Source organism: Macaca thibetana, chromosome 5 (genome assembly GCF_024542745.1).
Source record: "Macaca thibetana thibetana isolate TM-01 chromosome 5, ASM2454274v1, whole genome shotgun sequence".
NCBI classification, from domain to species: Eukaryota; Metazoa; Chordata; class Mammalia; order Primates; family Cercopithecidae; genus Macaca; species Macaca thibetana.
Window position 1 is genome coordinate 166,321,508 of NC_065582.1, and position 15,760 is coordinate 166,337,267.

Genomic DNA, 15,760 nt, shown 5'->3' on the forward strand with positions numbered 1-15,760 from the left:
TAAACTAAAATATAATGCAAAATAGAATCAAATTTATTTTTTCCTTTTTCAAAAAGACATCGTAGGGAATTAGCAGGTGCTACAACTATACCTACATATTCTAATGTTTGAATTTTAAACCAAATTAAAGCAAAAGCACACTGTCAAAAGAAAGCTTGAGAATAAATATTTAATTAGATTGATATTTGAAAAGCAGTGGAGATCTGGTGATTCTGACCCCAATCTCCCACTCAACTTAAAATATCTGATGATCTGTTTGGTAAGTATAAATATCTTAGCAATCCAGCTCAAATCCCATCTTCTCTTGTAAAATTCATCCTGACCTGTGTAATTGTTAATTCTCTGAATTCTATGGCAATTGAGCTTGGGTCATTTCACTAAGAAGATGAAATAAGTGAAGGTGAATAGCTATAAAGGACTACAAAATCATAAGATGGTATTATTACCATGTGCTCTGGCCATGGCAGGCACTCAATAAATATTGCTTGAAGGAACAAATAATCCTGTTTGCTAGCTGTCTGATGAAAGCACAGCTCAACCCCTGTACCCGACTGTGTAATTCCTAAGAATCCAGCCTATTTGCTATACAATACCAGCTGTAATGTTAATAAACTCTGAAACTTCTTATAGGTAACACATAGTAGAAAAATCACCCAACTGGAAAGTATAAATCCTAGCTCTAGCTCTGCCAGTAAATAATCTTAAGATCTCTGGACAGTCAACTAACCTCTCTGGGCCATGGTTTTCTCATGTTTAAATGAAGAATTTGGACTAGATGATCTCTAACTACTGCCAGCCCTAACAAGAGAAGTGCTGTTGAAAGACCCTTACAATATTTCCGGATGGTGGCAAAGAAATCATAAAATTTGATAGCAAACATATTTCAGGAATATTGCTGGGGAGGCAAAAAGAAGTGATTTTTGAAGTTCTGTGTTCACTTGAGGGAGTACGCTTAGCAGGATTATAATGCTTTGTCACCTCATGCAAAAAACATTTAAGTTGGAAGAGGTACTATCAATAATAAGAACAATCATCACAGGCATAGCCTGGGACTCCCTGGGGCAGCCTGAGATATATGGTCACTCTATCTTTCTCACCTTGGATAGCCAAATTATTGTTTCAGACCATAACATCTTCAATTACATTAAAATCAAATTCTCTATTTTACCACAGACTTACCTTCAGACAATGAAGCAACTAGAAGATATTACAAATGTCACCAGATGGGCCTTCAAGTAAATTCAAGTAAGTATTTTCAAAGGCTGCTCATTGCCATAGGTGACTTCACAAAAAAAATCATAGATGAAAAGGAAACACTTTTTCATTTTTCTTTAGTGTACTATACAAAAAGTCCGGGGCTGGGCGCGGTGGCTCACGCCTGTAATCCCAGCACTTTGGGAGGCCGAGGCGGGCGGATCATGAGGTCAGGAGATTGAGACCATCCTGGCTAACACGGTGAAACCCCGTCTCTACTAAAAATATAAAAAATTAGCCGGGCATGGTGGCGGGCGCCTGTAGTCCCCGCTACTCGGGAGGCTGAGGCAAGAGAATGGCGTGAACCCGGGAGGCGGAGCTTGCAGTGAGCCCAGATCGCACCACTGCACTCCAGTCTGGGCAACAGAGAGAGACTCCATCTCAAAAAAAAAAAAAAAAAAAAAGGCCATATTGTATATGGACATTTAAAAAACGTCATTGATACTAGCGAATAGGTCCCTTTAATCCCGAGCAGAGGTGTGAAGCTAAGGATGGAGGAGAAGGGTTTCTAAAATAATGCGTCCCCTACTCTGTGAGCAAAAAGGCAGCTTTGGACTTACTTGAATCCCTTTGGAGTTAGGATGCACTTTGAGTCATGCTGGCAGGGGTTCAGGTCCTGGGCACAGAAGTCCAGCTTCTCCTCACACAACTCACCTGCAACATGGCAAACAGTGTTAGCTCATAGAAAAAGGTCAACAGGCTTCCTGCCAGCAGACTGTGTCACTGTCATGGGTCTTAGAGGTTAGGGCAGCTTGTGATTTAAAACAAAACAAAGCAAAAAACCCAAAACAAAAGCCACATGGCATGGAACCAGATGGTCCATTATCCAGTTCTGGGTCTGCTGCTAAGTAGTGTTGTGATTTTGGACAACAGGACTATTGCGATCTGTGACTAATAGAAGCCCCTTCAGAATATACTATGGGAATTAGGAAAAGGAAATCTGAATGCTTTTCATTCCTGTTGTTTATTTTGGATTTTTTTTCTTGATATATAGCATGGATACAAAGGATAAATAAATTGTTAATGATTATTCACAAGCTGAACCCACTCAGGTCACCAGCACCCACATCCAGAAACACACCACGTACCAACACCCCAGAAGCCTTCCCCCGGGGTCCCTGCAAAGAGGATCACTATCATGACAAGACCATAGGCTAGCTGGGACTGTTTCTGAGCTTGACATAAATGAAATCATTCCATATGTACCCTTTTATGCCTGGCTTATTGTACAGTTTTATGTTTGAAAAAAAAATTCTCGAATCTTCATAGTCTCTGGTTTTAAAAGTCTAAAAGAAAAACACTTTGTTTTCTTCTTAGGAATCATTGCCGCAGCTCAACAGAATGCTTCTTAGACTCACATCCTCTGACATAAAAAGAAAAAAGTAAAAGGAGACTCGATCCAGAGAGAGAGAACATAGATTTTTTCCATGAAAGTCACCTAACTCATGAAATAGAACTTCTGTCAACAAATGAGAGCTGAAGGCATAACCACGCAGATTCTAGGTACTCTTTGTTGAATCACATGACTGATAATTTCTTTAGAAAATTTCTTCTGATACCAAAAACATGGTTATTATTTCAGATACATTAGACCAAATGTAATTTTCATTTAGAAGACTTTCCCAATTGCTGTGAAAGTATTAAGGTGACTGGAAAGGTATTCAAATACATAATATATATTAACTTACATAATACATTTTAAGTTATTTTTACCTTTTCTACTTCTACTTTCGAATTGTTTTCTATGCAATAAATAGACAAATAAAGTGACACATCTATAGGCAGCTGTTCATTTCCAGGAAACTACTAAACCTGTCATTTGTAACAGCATCGGTAAAAATTTCAGGAGTGTGAACCTTGTAACAGCACCCCTTTGTTACAAGGGGATCCTTTTAAAGTAATACTCAGCTAGTTGGTAGAAATCATTGCTTGACAACTAAATGTGGCATATTATTTAGACTTCAAGGGTATTTTCCCAGGATGCAAATTAATAAATGTATTCATCTACTTATTACATCAATCTGGTGCAGGATATTAGTTTTTATCTGTCTCTTAAAAAGAACTAATTGCACGGAAAGTCTCATATATTGCTTCTATAAGTTTTCAGGGATCTGAAAGATTTTTAGCAACATGCATGATGAATGATTTTTAAACAGGTTTATTTAAAGGCTTGTGATTTCAATTAGTATTACTCTAAGTTGGATACCTTGATGAAATGCGTTCATCATATTTTATCAGCCTACTATGATGAAATCACTTTCAGTTTCTAACCAAATCTATCTGATGGAGATATAGGCTGTTTATAGTAGTATCTATCCAAGACAGTTTGTAAAAACTGATGGAAAGAAGGACCATCTGAGATACATAATAAATGTAATTTTATGTACTTTTTATTTTATGCCTAAATAAGACAGTGTTTTAAAATTATAATAAAGGGACATGTTTTATTCCTTATTTACTCTGATACAATCCAACCCAATCCATCCAACCTAAGTCACAGTCCATAAGGATTTACTGCATGATGTTGTGCTAGAGGCCGGGGCTACAAGGATGAATGTAATGGGCTCTGCTCCTAATCAGTTCTCAATCTACCAGCAGAGAAAGTCTTGAGCTAGGGAAAGAACAGAGAAAATGAATTTCATCTCTAAAAAAATAAAACTGAGAGTTGACCCTTGTCTACAAAGAATTACTCCATAGACTTGATAATGGAAAGGAGTGAACAAGGACAAAGTTCCAAGAAACTGTTAGCTAACCAGATTGTTAAATCTCTAATCAACAGCTTTAGACTAAGCATGCCAACTTGAACATAAAAAATGACATCAATGTCAAGTATTCTTTATCTCTATAACAGTAGCAAAATAGCAATAATCATTATTGAGATTGTATATGATACTTCTTTGTGACCATTACATAGCTATACACCTGACTTTAGTAAGATAAGTTGATGACTTCAAAAATGATTTGATTTTCGGCCAGGTGCAGTGGCTCACGCCTGTAATCACAGCACTTAGGAGGCTGAGGCAGGTGGATTGCCTGAAGTCAGGAGTTCGAGACCAGCCTGGCCAACATAGGGAAACCCCGTCTCTACTAAAAATACAAAAATTAGCCAGGTGTGGTGGTAGGCGCCAGTAATCCCAGCTACTAGGGAGGCTGAGGCAGGAGAATCGCTTTAACCTGGGAGATGGAGGTTGCAGTGAGCCAAGATTGTGCCATTGCACTCCAGCCTAGGCAACAAGAGCAATCAAAAAAAAAAAAAAGGTTTGATTTTCTTTACTATCACCAAAACTTACAATGCTAAGAAATATTACAAAAACATTTTCTGCATCCAATTACTGCCTAACTTGCTTTAAGACCAATCTTCCACCCTACATTCATGTCACCTGGGTCTGTTTACTATTTCCTGAATTTATTTTAACTCCATGCCTGGGCTAATGGTTTCTCCTTTTGCTTTAATAACATCCTTTCACAATTCTGTTGTCATTTTTCTCATCCATTATATGTCCCCTTCTTTACGGAATCATGCCAGATCTTTTCAACTATTTCTTCTCTATCTCTAATTTTATATCGTGTTTGACTGTGCCTGGCTCATGGCATATACATGGTATACATTTGTTTATGTACTTAATGAGCATTTATATGGTTCTTACTACTGTATGCCAGACAGTTTTAAACATTGTATAAATATGCAGTCACTTAATATTCATTATAAGCATATAAGGTAAGGTTTTAGGGTTGCACTGCTATGTATGCATTTTATATTACTGGTGTTTATCTGATTCTCTTTCCTTGACTGTAAAATCACTAAGAGTAGAACTCTTGCCACATTTGCTTTTGTTTTTTTTCCCACAGTGTGGTATGCTGACATACTCAAATAATAGTTACTAAAAGGAAGAATCATGCTTTAAGGCAAGAGCTCTATTTTGTTGACCTGTAATCAACTCGGGTTTCATTCTAGCCTTTAGAGATTAGTGTAATTTTTTGCTTAATTACTCACTCGTGATTAGTAATAAACGCTATTCTCTTTAAACATTACTGTGAATTTTCCCTGACTAAATGTTAACATGAATGTATTCATTGGACTGTTTCTTTAATTTTCCTTAATTATATTGGATTCTGCTATACTTGAGGGAAGGACAGCTTTCAAAAGAGTGCAACAGTGGTGAGATTCAGGAGCTCAATAAAAGAAGGGAAACTTAGCAAGCTCCTTAGACAAATACTGGACTGCATATCTCCTTCTCAACCAGTAAGAGGAAATTGGACAGCTAAAAGCTGCACTGGTTTTCCAGGAAGAATAGAGATAAAATGACTAACATTAGTCAGCTAATGTATTTTTAGTTACCAATATTGAAAAGTTCTCCCAAACTCATAGTATTGTGAGGACATGATGCCATTTTTACCTGGTTTTTATTTTTACTATAAGTTTAGTCAGAGCTAGTACTCAGTTAGTGGAAAAATAATAAAAAAATAGGGCAATTGAGTTTGCTTTTGTGATGGCTCAGGGCCTGAGATAATATTATCAATGGCTGCCTCCCTTCCAGAGATGATAAAGTGTGAGGTGACAGAGAGGAAAACTGGAAATATTCTTATTTGACTATACAGAGTTAGTGTTGTAATTGATTACCCCATAAGCAGGTCTTAATATGTTTAAACTGACATCAAGAAAGATAAATCTATCCATTGGAGTGGTTTGGGGCAATGTGGTTGAATATAGGTTAAATGTTGGTGCCCATGAGCCTCTCAAGAGATAGGAGCCTAGGCAAGCCTTGACTCCATGATCTGGCTTCAACCCATTCCTCTAAATCCCAGGAAATCCTATTTCTTTATTTTTAGCCATGGACCCTTAAAACTTCCCAATAGGGTGGAACACAATCATTGCCTGGCATTTGTGATTTCACTTTTGATCAGATGAACAAATTAATTTTCCTTATGATTCTAGTTTTCATTTCTTGTTGGTAAGAGGTGAAAACATTCTGAGTGTATGTATATATGTTGGTTGTGTATGTTTTGGAGAGAAAACAAAGAGTGGTCAATCAGGGGGTCTATGGTTACCTTTTCAGGATAAGAGAGGTTAACAAATGATCTAGTATAATTGATACAGAGGTTTTTTTTTTTTTTTTTTTGGAGATGGAGTCTTGCTCTGACACCAAAGCTGGAGTGCAGTGGCATGATCTTGGCTCACTGTAACCTCCATCTCCCAGGCTAAAGCGATTCTCCTGCCTCAGCCTCCTGAGTAGCTGGGATTATAAGCACGTGCCACCATGCCCAGCTAATTTTTGTATTTTAAGTAGAGACGGGGTTTCACCATGTTGGGCAGGCTGGTCTCGGACTCCTGACTTCAAGTGATCATCCCACCTTGGCCTCCCAAAGGGCTGAGATGACAGGTATAGAGTTTTGTCTGTTTCTTAGATCACCTCTTCCTGATTTTGCCTGTCAGTTATACATGGGACACAGCAGGACAAGAAATGACCAAGTTCTACAGCAACACTATTACAACTTGTGAAAGAGCATGTCAAAAGTGATACCCACTCTTGTAAATGGGAATGATTTTTCAGACTCACTCTTGAAGAGGAGGTAAGATGCTACTTACTGAATGTCTGTGAATGTATTTCTTCTGAAAAATTGCATGGAGTGGTAATGTATCCATTCACCCTGGCTTGCACGACTCCTGGTTTACACTTGTTGTCCCAAGGTAATTGTCAATAGTGTGCCTGGGCACTCACATAATTACCCTGATTTGGATGAGAAATGTTATGGGTCGCCTTCCAGGTGGAAGAGTAAAAGCTGGATCATCAGAATTGATAATACTCTGCAGTGAAGAGTGAATCAGCATAAAGAGATCTTAGGGAGTAACTGTCCTTACTGGGGAAAATGACATTTGGGTAGTTGTATTACTGTCTGGGATGGCCTACAATTGTATGCAATATGTGGGAGTTGACTGGTTGCAGAACTATTTTATCGTTCTCAGCCTCAGTTCTTCATCTGTAAACTGAGGCTCTGGAATTAAAGATGTGTAAGGTCAACTGTGGCTCTGAAAAAATCTCTTTTTTTAAATAAAAAGGAAAATGCTTCTGAAGATATGGATAATGCAGACAGCAAGTTACCAGAGGGAGTATCACGCTTAGCTGTACAAAACAACATTACTGCATTCAGCGGTAAAAATAAAGTGCCAGCATGTGCTCAGAGCCCCCTATGGTACCGATATTGTGAGTGTTATTGCATTGAGGAGGAAACTTCAATGCACATTGATGGTTTTTATGAGAAATAATACCTGGAGCTTGGCCTTACCTTCTGCTTCATTTTAGATCTATGAACCTAACTGTTTTGTTGTTGTTGTTTTTTTGAGACAGAGTCTCACTTTGTCACCCAGGCTGGAGTGCAGTGGCACGATCTTGGCTCACTGCAACCTCCGCCTTCTGGGTTCAAGTCTCCTGACTCAGCCTCCCCAGTAGCTGGGACTACAGGTGCACAACACCATGCCCAGCTAAATTTTGTACTTTTAGTAGAGATGGGGTTTCACCATGTTGGCCAGGATGCTGTCATCTCTTGACCTCGTGATCCACTCGCCTCGGCCTCCCAAACTCTTGGGATTACAGGTGTGAGCCGCTGTGCCCGGCCTGAACCTGTTTTTAATGCTCGTTCCTTGTTCAACACAAAGGGGCCCTTCCTATTACCTTCATTTTTACTTCCTTCCTAGTATCTTAAGTTATCTTTTCGTTTAAATTTGTTACCATACTAACTGAAATAGTTTTAGAACTATTCTACAAAGTTCTTCCCTGATACTTATAGAATGATCTGCCTATAGCTTTTTCAAATAATTAAAACAGCAAATCAGATTTTTAACATCACCATATATTTTGAGTCCCAACTATGTATGGGGACCTGTATCAATGCTAGAAGTATAACGGTAAACAACAAACTACTCCTATTTCCATGGAGTTTACGTATGAGAGGAGGGGGAGACAGATATTAATTCAGTAATTTCCCAAGTACAATAGTCTCCCTTTATCAGCAGCTTTGTTTTCTGTGGCTTCAGTTCCCCACTGTTAACAGTAGCCAAAATGTATTAAATGGAAAATCCCAGAAATAAACAATTCGTGTCTTGAACTGCATGCCATTCTGAGTAGCTTGGTGAAATCTTGTGCCATTCTGCTCCATCACACCCGGCACGTAAATCATCTCTATTCAGGGTATCTGGCTGGAGAAGCCTCCTGCCCATCGGTCACTTATGAGCCGTCTCAGTTATCAAATCTACTGTTGTGGTATCACAGCCTCCTGTTCAAGGAAACCTTATTTTACTTAATAATGGCCCCAAAGTGCAAGAGCAGTGATGTCGGTAATTTGGACAAGCCCAAGAGAAACTGTCAAGTGCTTCCTTTAAGTGAAAAGGTGAAAGTTCTTAATAAGGAAAGAAAGAAAAACTGTACGCTGAGGTTGCTAAGATCTACAGTAAAAATGAATCTCCTATCTCTGCAAAGTTGTGAACAAGGAAAAAAGAAATTCAAACTAGTTTTGCTGTCATACCTCAAAGTGGAAAAGTTGCAGCCACCATGCATGCTAAGGGCTTACTTGGGATGAAAAAGGATTCAGCGTGCGGGTTGAAAGACATGAACAGAAACATGTTCTGATTGATAGCAACTAGCTTCAGTACTATCTGTGGTTTCAGGCATCTACTGAGGGTCTTGGAATGTATCACCCGCAGATAACGAGGGGACTATTATATATATAAAATTGCCTCTGTGCTGAATGCTAAGCAGGAACATTTTGTGGGGCTCTAGAAAGGGACTGTTTGCTCTGAAGAAGGACAGGAGAGGTTCTTCTGAAGAGGTGAGACTCAGAGGCAAGGGTGAAGTGGAGAATGAAGAGCTCCGACAGAGGCTTCTGCAGGAGGCAGCATGAAGAACAGGAGCCCTGAGAGATGGGAGTGAGCCTGGGAAAACACGGTGCCAGAGGAGCCCCAGAGGCTGGCTGGGTCACAGGGTCGAAAGTCTTCATTCTATGAATAATGGGCTGCCACTGAAAGGTTTTCAGTAGGGGCATGGCCAGATGACATGTGCACTTTGAAAAGAGCACTCTGGCTGGGTGCGGTGGCTCACGCCTGCAATCCCAGTACTTTGGGAGGCAGAGGCGAGCGGATCACCTGAGGTCAGGAGTTTGAGACCAGTCTGGCCAACACGGTGAAACCCTGTCTCTACTAAAAATACAAACATTAGCCGGGTGTGGTGGTGGGTGCCTGTAGTCCCAGCTATTCGGGAGGCTGAGACAGGAGAATCACTTGAACCTGGGAGGCGGAGGTTGCAGTGAGCAGAGATCGCGACACTGCACTACTCTAGCCTGGGCAACAAAGAGCGAAATTCTGTCTTTAAAAAAGAAAGAAAGAAAGAAAGAAAAGAGCACTTTGTCTCCATTGGAGGATGGCAGATTGCATAAGCGGGGATACACATGAGAGGTGACTGCTTATGCAGGGTAGGGGTGGGGTGGGGGTATACATGGCCCAAAGTAGTGTTTACGAAGCAAAACAGATGAGACTTTTTGATGGACTGGATAAGCATGGGGGAAAGAGAGAGGGGGAGTTGTCTGGGACGTCTATGATTCAGGTATGTATATTGGGAATTACCTTTTGGTGACATGGAGAACAGTGGAGGTAGAACAGGTTTTCTGGTGCAAACACAGAGTTTAAAATACAGTGAGGTGGTGTTGAGGATTCAATTGTGCCCCTCAAAGCAAAAAAAAAACAACAAAAAACTGGTGTGTTTGAGACCTCTGGTACCTCAGACTGTGACCTTATTATGAGATAGAGTTTTCACTGAGGAGAGCAAGTTAAAGTCATTAGGGTAGGCCCTAATCCAATATGGCTGGTGTTATCAAAAAGGGAAACCTGGATACCAGGAAAGACAGGCATAGAGGAAGACGATATGAAAAACAGGGAGAAGCCAACTAGACAGGCCTGGAGAGACATTTCCCTCACAATCCTCTGCAGGAATCAACACCATGGACACCTTGATTCCAGACCTCTAGCCTCCAGAACTGTAAGACAATAAAACTCTGTTGTTTAAGCCTCCAGTTTGCAGTAATTTGTTATGGCAGCCCTAGCAAAACAATACAGGTAGTAAATTCCAAATCACTGGAAGTTTATGGTGGGGAATAAAACTTTCAACTTACGCCACTATTTCTTCCTTTTTTTTTCTTTCATTTTTATGTCTCTTTCCTCTCATTTTATTTCATGTAGCTGTCTTCTCCTTTGTCTCAAGTTTTCTTTTAGTACTATGAGCTTCTCCAATAGTCAGTCTGTAATAAGCGGTGCACAAAGGAGAGGGAATGGCCCATGACAAGGCTCCCTGTGCTTCAAGAGAGTCAAGACGTAAGTGGAGCACAGTAGTGTAGATTAGCTCTACATGTGCTGCCGTGGCCAGAAGTCTCTCTGCAAAGCACTGTGAGTTGTGCTTGACTTGGACCAATCATCACTTACTCCTCTGTTGGAGGGGAGCTGGTGTTAGCAGTTAGGGCTTGCAGGACAGGCTATCCAAACAATAACAACAAGTCTTCTCTTCAAGGTCTTAGAGATGGCAAAGGCAAGAGAATCATAGACTACTGTGTCTTGCAGAAGAGAAAGTGAGTCGAATGCCTGTGCCATCAGTGTTTATGGTAAGTTTGCAGATGTGCTTGAACTTTGAATGACAGCTGCAATTATTAACTACTTGTGTGTGTGCATATATATACACACACATATATATAGATATATACATATATAATATATATACTATCATTAAATATAAAAGTAATCCTGAAAGTGTTTTATTACTTTATATTATATCGGCCAGGCATGGTGGCTGATGCCTGTAATCCTAGCACTTTGGGAGGTCAAGGTGGGTGGATCACCTGAGGTCAACATGGTAAAACCCTGTCTCTACTAAAAATACAAAAAATAGCTGGGCATGGTGGTGCACATCTGTAATTCCAGCTACTTGGAAGGCTGAGGCAACAGAATCGCTTGAACTTGAGAGGCGGAGGTTGCAGTGAGCTGAGATCATGCCACTGTACTCCAGTCTGGGCCAGACACTGTCTCAAATATATATATATATATATATCTCAAATGTAATATATATCATATATCATATATGATATATATGAACCCAGGAGGTGGAGGAGATATATCATATATGATATATATATTTGAGATATATATTATATATATCATATATTATAATATATATTATATATATCATATATATATATTAGCTGGGCATGGTGGTGGGCACCCATAATCCCAGCTGCTCGGGAGGCTGAGTCAGGAGAATCGCTTCAACCCAGGTTGTGGGGAGGGTGTAGAGGTTGTAGTGAGCCGAGCTCATGCCATTTCACTCCAGCCTGGGCAAAGGAGTGGAACTCGTCTCAAAATATATATATATATATATAAAAAATGTCAAAACATCAAAACTCATCATAAGTGGAGGATATTTGAGTTGATTTACATTTCCTGCACATCCTGTCAGATTTCTTAAATGTACTTTTTCTTTAAAATATACTGCTTTAACTCATTAAGCATTGTTGAAATTTCTTAACTATAGTAACTTTTTGACAAATGAATGAATAATGAAGATAGTATATGGTCCATGAGAGTTAACATTAAATGTTTCCTGAAATGAATAAGAATAGTTTAAAAATAAATTTACTTATAATAGAATTAGTTTACATGTACTCTCTCAGAGTCAGGTTTTTTATTTCACCAACAAAAGCTGCTTTAGTGTAATTTTCATTATACATCTTGGGAGACATTTTTTGTGCTAGATCTAGCAAATGATTGAAGGATGAGTATGACAAAGCTTTACCCTGGAGAAGTTACTATACGGAGAATTTAGAGAAATAAGATCAACATCTAATTTTCTACTGTCTGTTAAGTTCCCTGAATGATTGACATACGGGTAGCATCCCGGCCTAGAAACTGGGCTAAATAAAATTATTTTTAATTATTATTAAAAACTATATTATACAGTTCTGAAATACATTATTACCCCTGAAGAGATCTGTTCTCTTTGCTAAATAAGCCATGTTAATTACAGAGAGGAAAGTTTTGAAGAATTGTTGGCTGGGCTATTTTTTCTTTTCCCAGACAGAGTCTTGCTCTGTTGCCCAGTCTAAAGTGCAGTGGTGCAATCTCAGCTCACTGTAACCTCCGCCTCCTGGGTTCCAGTAATTCTCCTGCCTCAGCCTCCTGAGTAGCCGGGATTACAGGTGCAGACCACCATGCCCAGATGGTTTTTTTTTTTTTTTTTTTTTTGTATTTTTAGTAGAGATGAGATTTCACCACCTTGGCCAGGCTGGTCTCGAACTCCTGGCCTCGTGATCTGCCTGCCCCGGCCCCCCAAAGTACCAGGGTTATAGGCGTGAGCCACTGTGCCCTGTCTTGGCTGGACTATTAATTGCTTTCTACCTACCAAGAAATCTGGGCAATGGGATATCTCATCTCGGCTTATTTAGTCCTCAAAGCCTGCTTATCAAAATGGTGGAAGCCTGCTTATCAAAAAGGTGGATCATTTTGTCCCCAGATTAAGATTTCTGAAATTTTCTGACTCAAATCACTGTTAAAAATGTTAATTTGTTAAAAATATTAATTTGTTTTACACTAAATGGATGTTGAGTATCTCTATTTAATTTTCCCCAAAGTTAGCTTTTTAAATTCAAGTTGGGCATGTCTACAACAAAATAATTTTAGATAGCAGTACATGGTGTTGCTGGCACACATAACTCTTGCTACTGTTGCTACCTTCTGCTAATGTAACTAGATTAGCTGATTCTCTCTTTGAAATAGATAAAAATCTGAGTCCATTCTGGATATCATAGATGTACGAAAGAGGTGGTGAGGGTACTGGAGCTGATATTGCAGCCCATTTTTATTCCTATTGTAACTTGTAACAAACTATTTTTTTAGAAGAAATAATTATTAATATTGATAATAATGAAGGAGAAATTTAGGATGGCAATCTGGATAACTGGACCAGAATTCTAGTGTTGAATGTAATCAGTCAAACTCCAGAAAGATTTGAATAAATGTACTAATTTCATTCTCTTTGAATTAACTCAGCAAGGGAAGATATCAAAATAAGCAACCTAATAGATAAAAAATACGATTTAATTTCTTAAAAGTATGCGACTTGAGGGCATGGGATACCTTTATATTTATATTTTTGTCTCTCTCCATTCCCATTGCATTCACTAGTAAATTGTCTGGCACAAACTAGGTGCTGGATAAAAAAATAGGAAAGATAGCACTTATTTGATTGCTTCTGGCAGGTAAATGCTTTTTAAATGTTAACAGAGACCCAGATCACATAAAGAACAATGTAAGGAAGCAAAGAGAGAATTAAAAAACTGGTAGCAGATTTGTGTTCTGAGATGCTAGCCCGAGGTGTGCCCTTGCAGGCTGGATGAGATGGGTAATCTGTTCACTTCCAGATATCCCTACTGCATTTTTATGCCGAACAGTTACCATTCCAATAAAGGATGGAGACTCTGAGCTCCATTATCAAGAAATTGCACTTGTCAGCACTTAAGTGGCACGTTTGAGGAAGGTTAAGATGAATGGACCTTAATGTTTATCATTACCAAATTTTGTAAATTCGATCCAATTCTGATTTTAAAAAGTATACATTTCCCATTTGTTCTTTATTTATAGAAACAGAAACATTCTCTCTCCTCCTACAGACCATGCAGTGTGGCAGAGAGATTGATGATCTATAGCACAGGATAGACATAGCTGATGAGACTATGGGAGTCATCTCAGGGCAGCTTCATTAAGCTGGACCTGAAAGAAAAGTACATATGTTTTCTCCTTTTTTGCTAAACCAGACCAGCCCTATTTGTTACATTCTCAAGGTTATAATCCCAGGCACCACAGCACAATAACACAGGCAGATGCCCAGTAAGATGCATTAGCCATTAACAGATGTGATCTTTGTGTGCAATAGGTGTAAAATGGGACACGTACATCATCGGAGCACTGCCATAGAGAAACCACGTGAGATAAAAGTTTATCAGAATTCAAAATAGGAAGGTTCAAGAAAATATGCTATACACGTAGGTATTTAGACGTTTCAAAGAAGGGCAATCAGTTTTCGGTTCCTATTTTCGTTTTCTAAGTGGTATGAAATGAGTTGCTTGAGTCTGTCAGAGAGCTTGGTCAGTGTCCATATTCAGAAGGAGTGTTTTTCTTTACCTACAAACTAGTAAAGTAGCTATATTCTATTATTAATGTTCTTGGGATATGAGAATTGATGGTTGTATACTGAGAAATATTTGACGTGATCTGACCTTGCGGTAAAGAAGCAAAGCCAAAGAGTTTGCTCAGTAGATAAGGGTAACGTTTTATGGATTTCTGTATCACTTTCAATATTTAGCACGGTGTCCTGCATAAGATGTTTTCTCAATAAGCATCTGGCATATTTTTAAATGGGGAAAAAAAAAAACTTACCTCTCCAAATAAACAAACACAAAATGAAGTGTTTTTCAGCATTTCCTTATTGGAACACTGAGGCTAAATAATATAGCCAATTCCAGCAACTACTGAAACTTCAGAAAATATTTAACTCAGTTTTCAAAATATTTTCAAACTTCATATTTCAAAACATTTCAAAATATTTAACTCAATTCAGATTAGATTGAATAAGACTTGGTTAGACTAAATTGTTGTTCTGGGCTCAGTGGGCACTGCCTATTAACTAAAGAGAAAACAAGATCTTTAAAACTTTTTTTGAGATGAAAGTGCATTTAAGAAAGTTTTGAAACGTTGGAGGATGAATACAAACCACATAATATCACTAGGCTGCCAAAGTATTCTCTCTAGTAAAAACAGACGGTAACTTACATTTCCCTTATTTGAGGCTCACAAGTATGTCAGCATCTATAATGACCTTGATATAAAGACCTTACACATCTCGAAGCAGAATTAAAAACAGAAGTCACTGTTACTAAGAGATCACGAATATCTAAAAACATACACAAAATCTACAAATCCAGCTCAGCCAAATCCAAGAGCTCTTCAGCATTGTGTATTTCCTTATGTTTCAAAGTAGTGTATGGGGGCAAAGACGACCAAAGACCTATCCCTAAATAAAATCTTTCTATATGAAGTGAGTGTACAAAGTAAAATTAAAAACAGTAATAATAAAGACAGACAATTCTAAACAATATGGGGAGAGAAATTTCCATTCTATACATAATTTACCTTATGTAATTTTCTTTATAAAAAATTAGAATACAGAATTCCCATAAGAATTCTTCTGCCATGGGGAATGGCATCAACTATATCTGAACCATGTTACCGTAGTGACGATGTTTGGAATTAAATGATGCAAAATTTAAACCTGTCTTACAGGGCAGCCTTCAATATTTCTGGAGTATAGACATTTACCCATTCAAAGTGTTTTCCGATACATGGTTACATGTTATTCTCAAATGTCTATGTGAATGATATGACAGATATCATTGTTCCTGTTTCACAGAAGAAAAATAA

At 38.6% G+C, this 15,760-nt stretch overlaps 1 protein-coding gene across 2 annotated transcripts in view; it reads right to left on the reverse strand.

Moving 5' to 3' along the window:
• SLIT2 (slit guidance ligand 2) overlaps positions 1–15,760 on the reverse strand; it is a 370,099-nt gene that overhangs the window by 28,919 nt on the left and 325,420 nt on the right. For both annotated transcript variants that reach the window (XM_050791112.1, XM_050791111.1), the window contains one exon: positions 1,815–1,908. In XM_050791112.1, the coding sequence (XP_050647069.1) occupies positions 1,815–1,908 (94 nt within the window). The remainder of the gene's footprint in view (positions 1–1,814; positions 1,909–15,760) is intronic.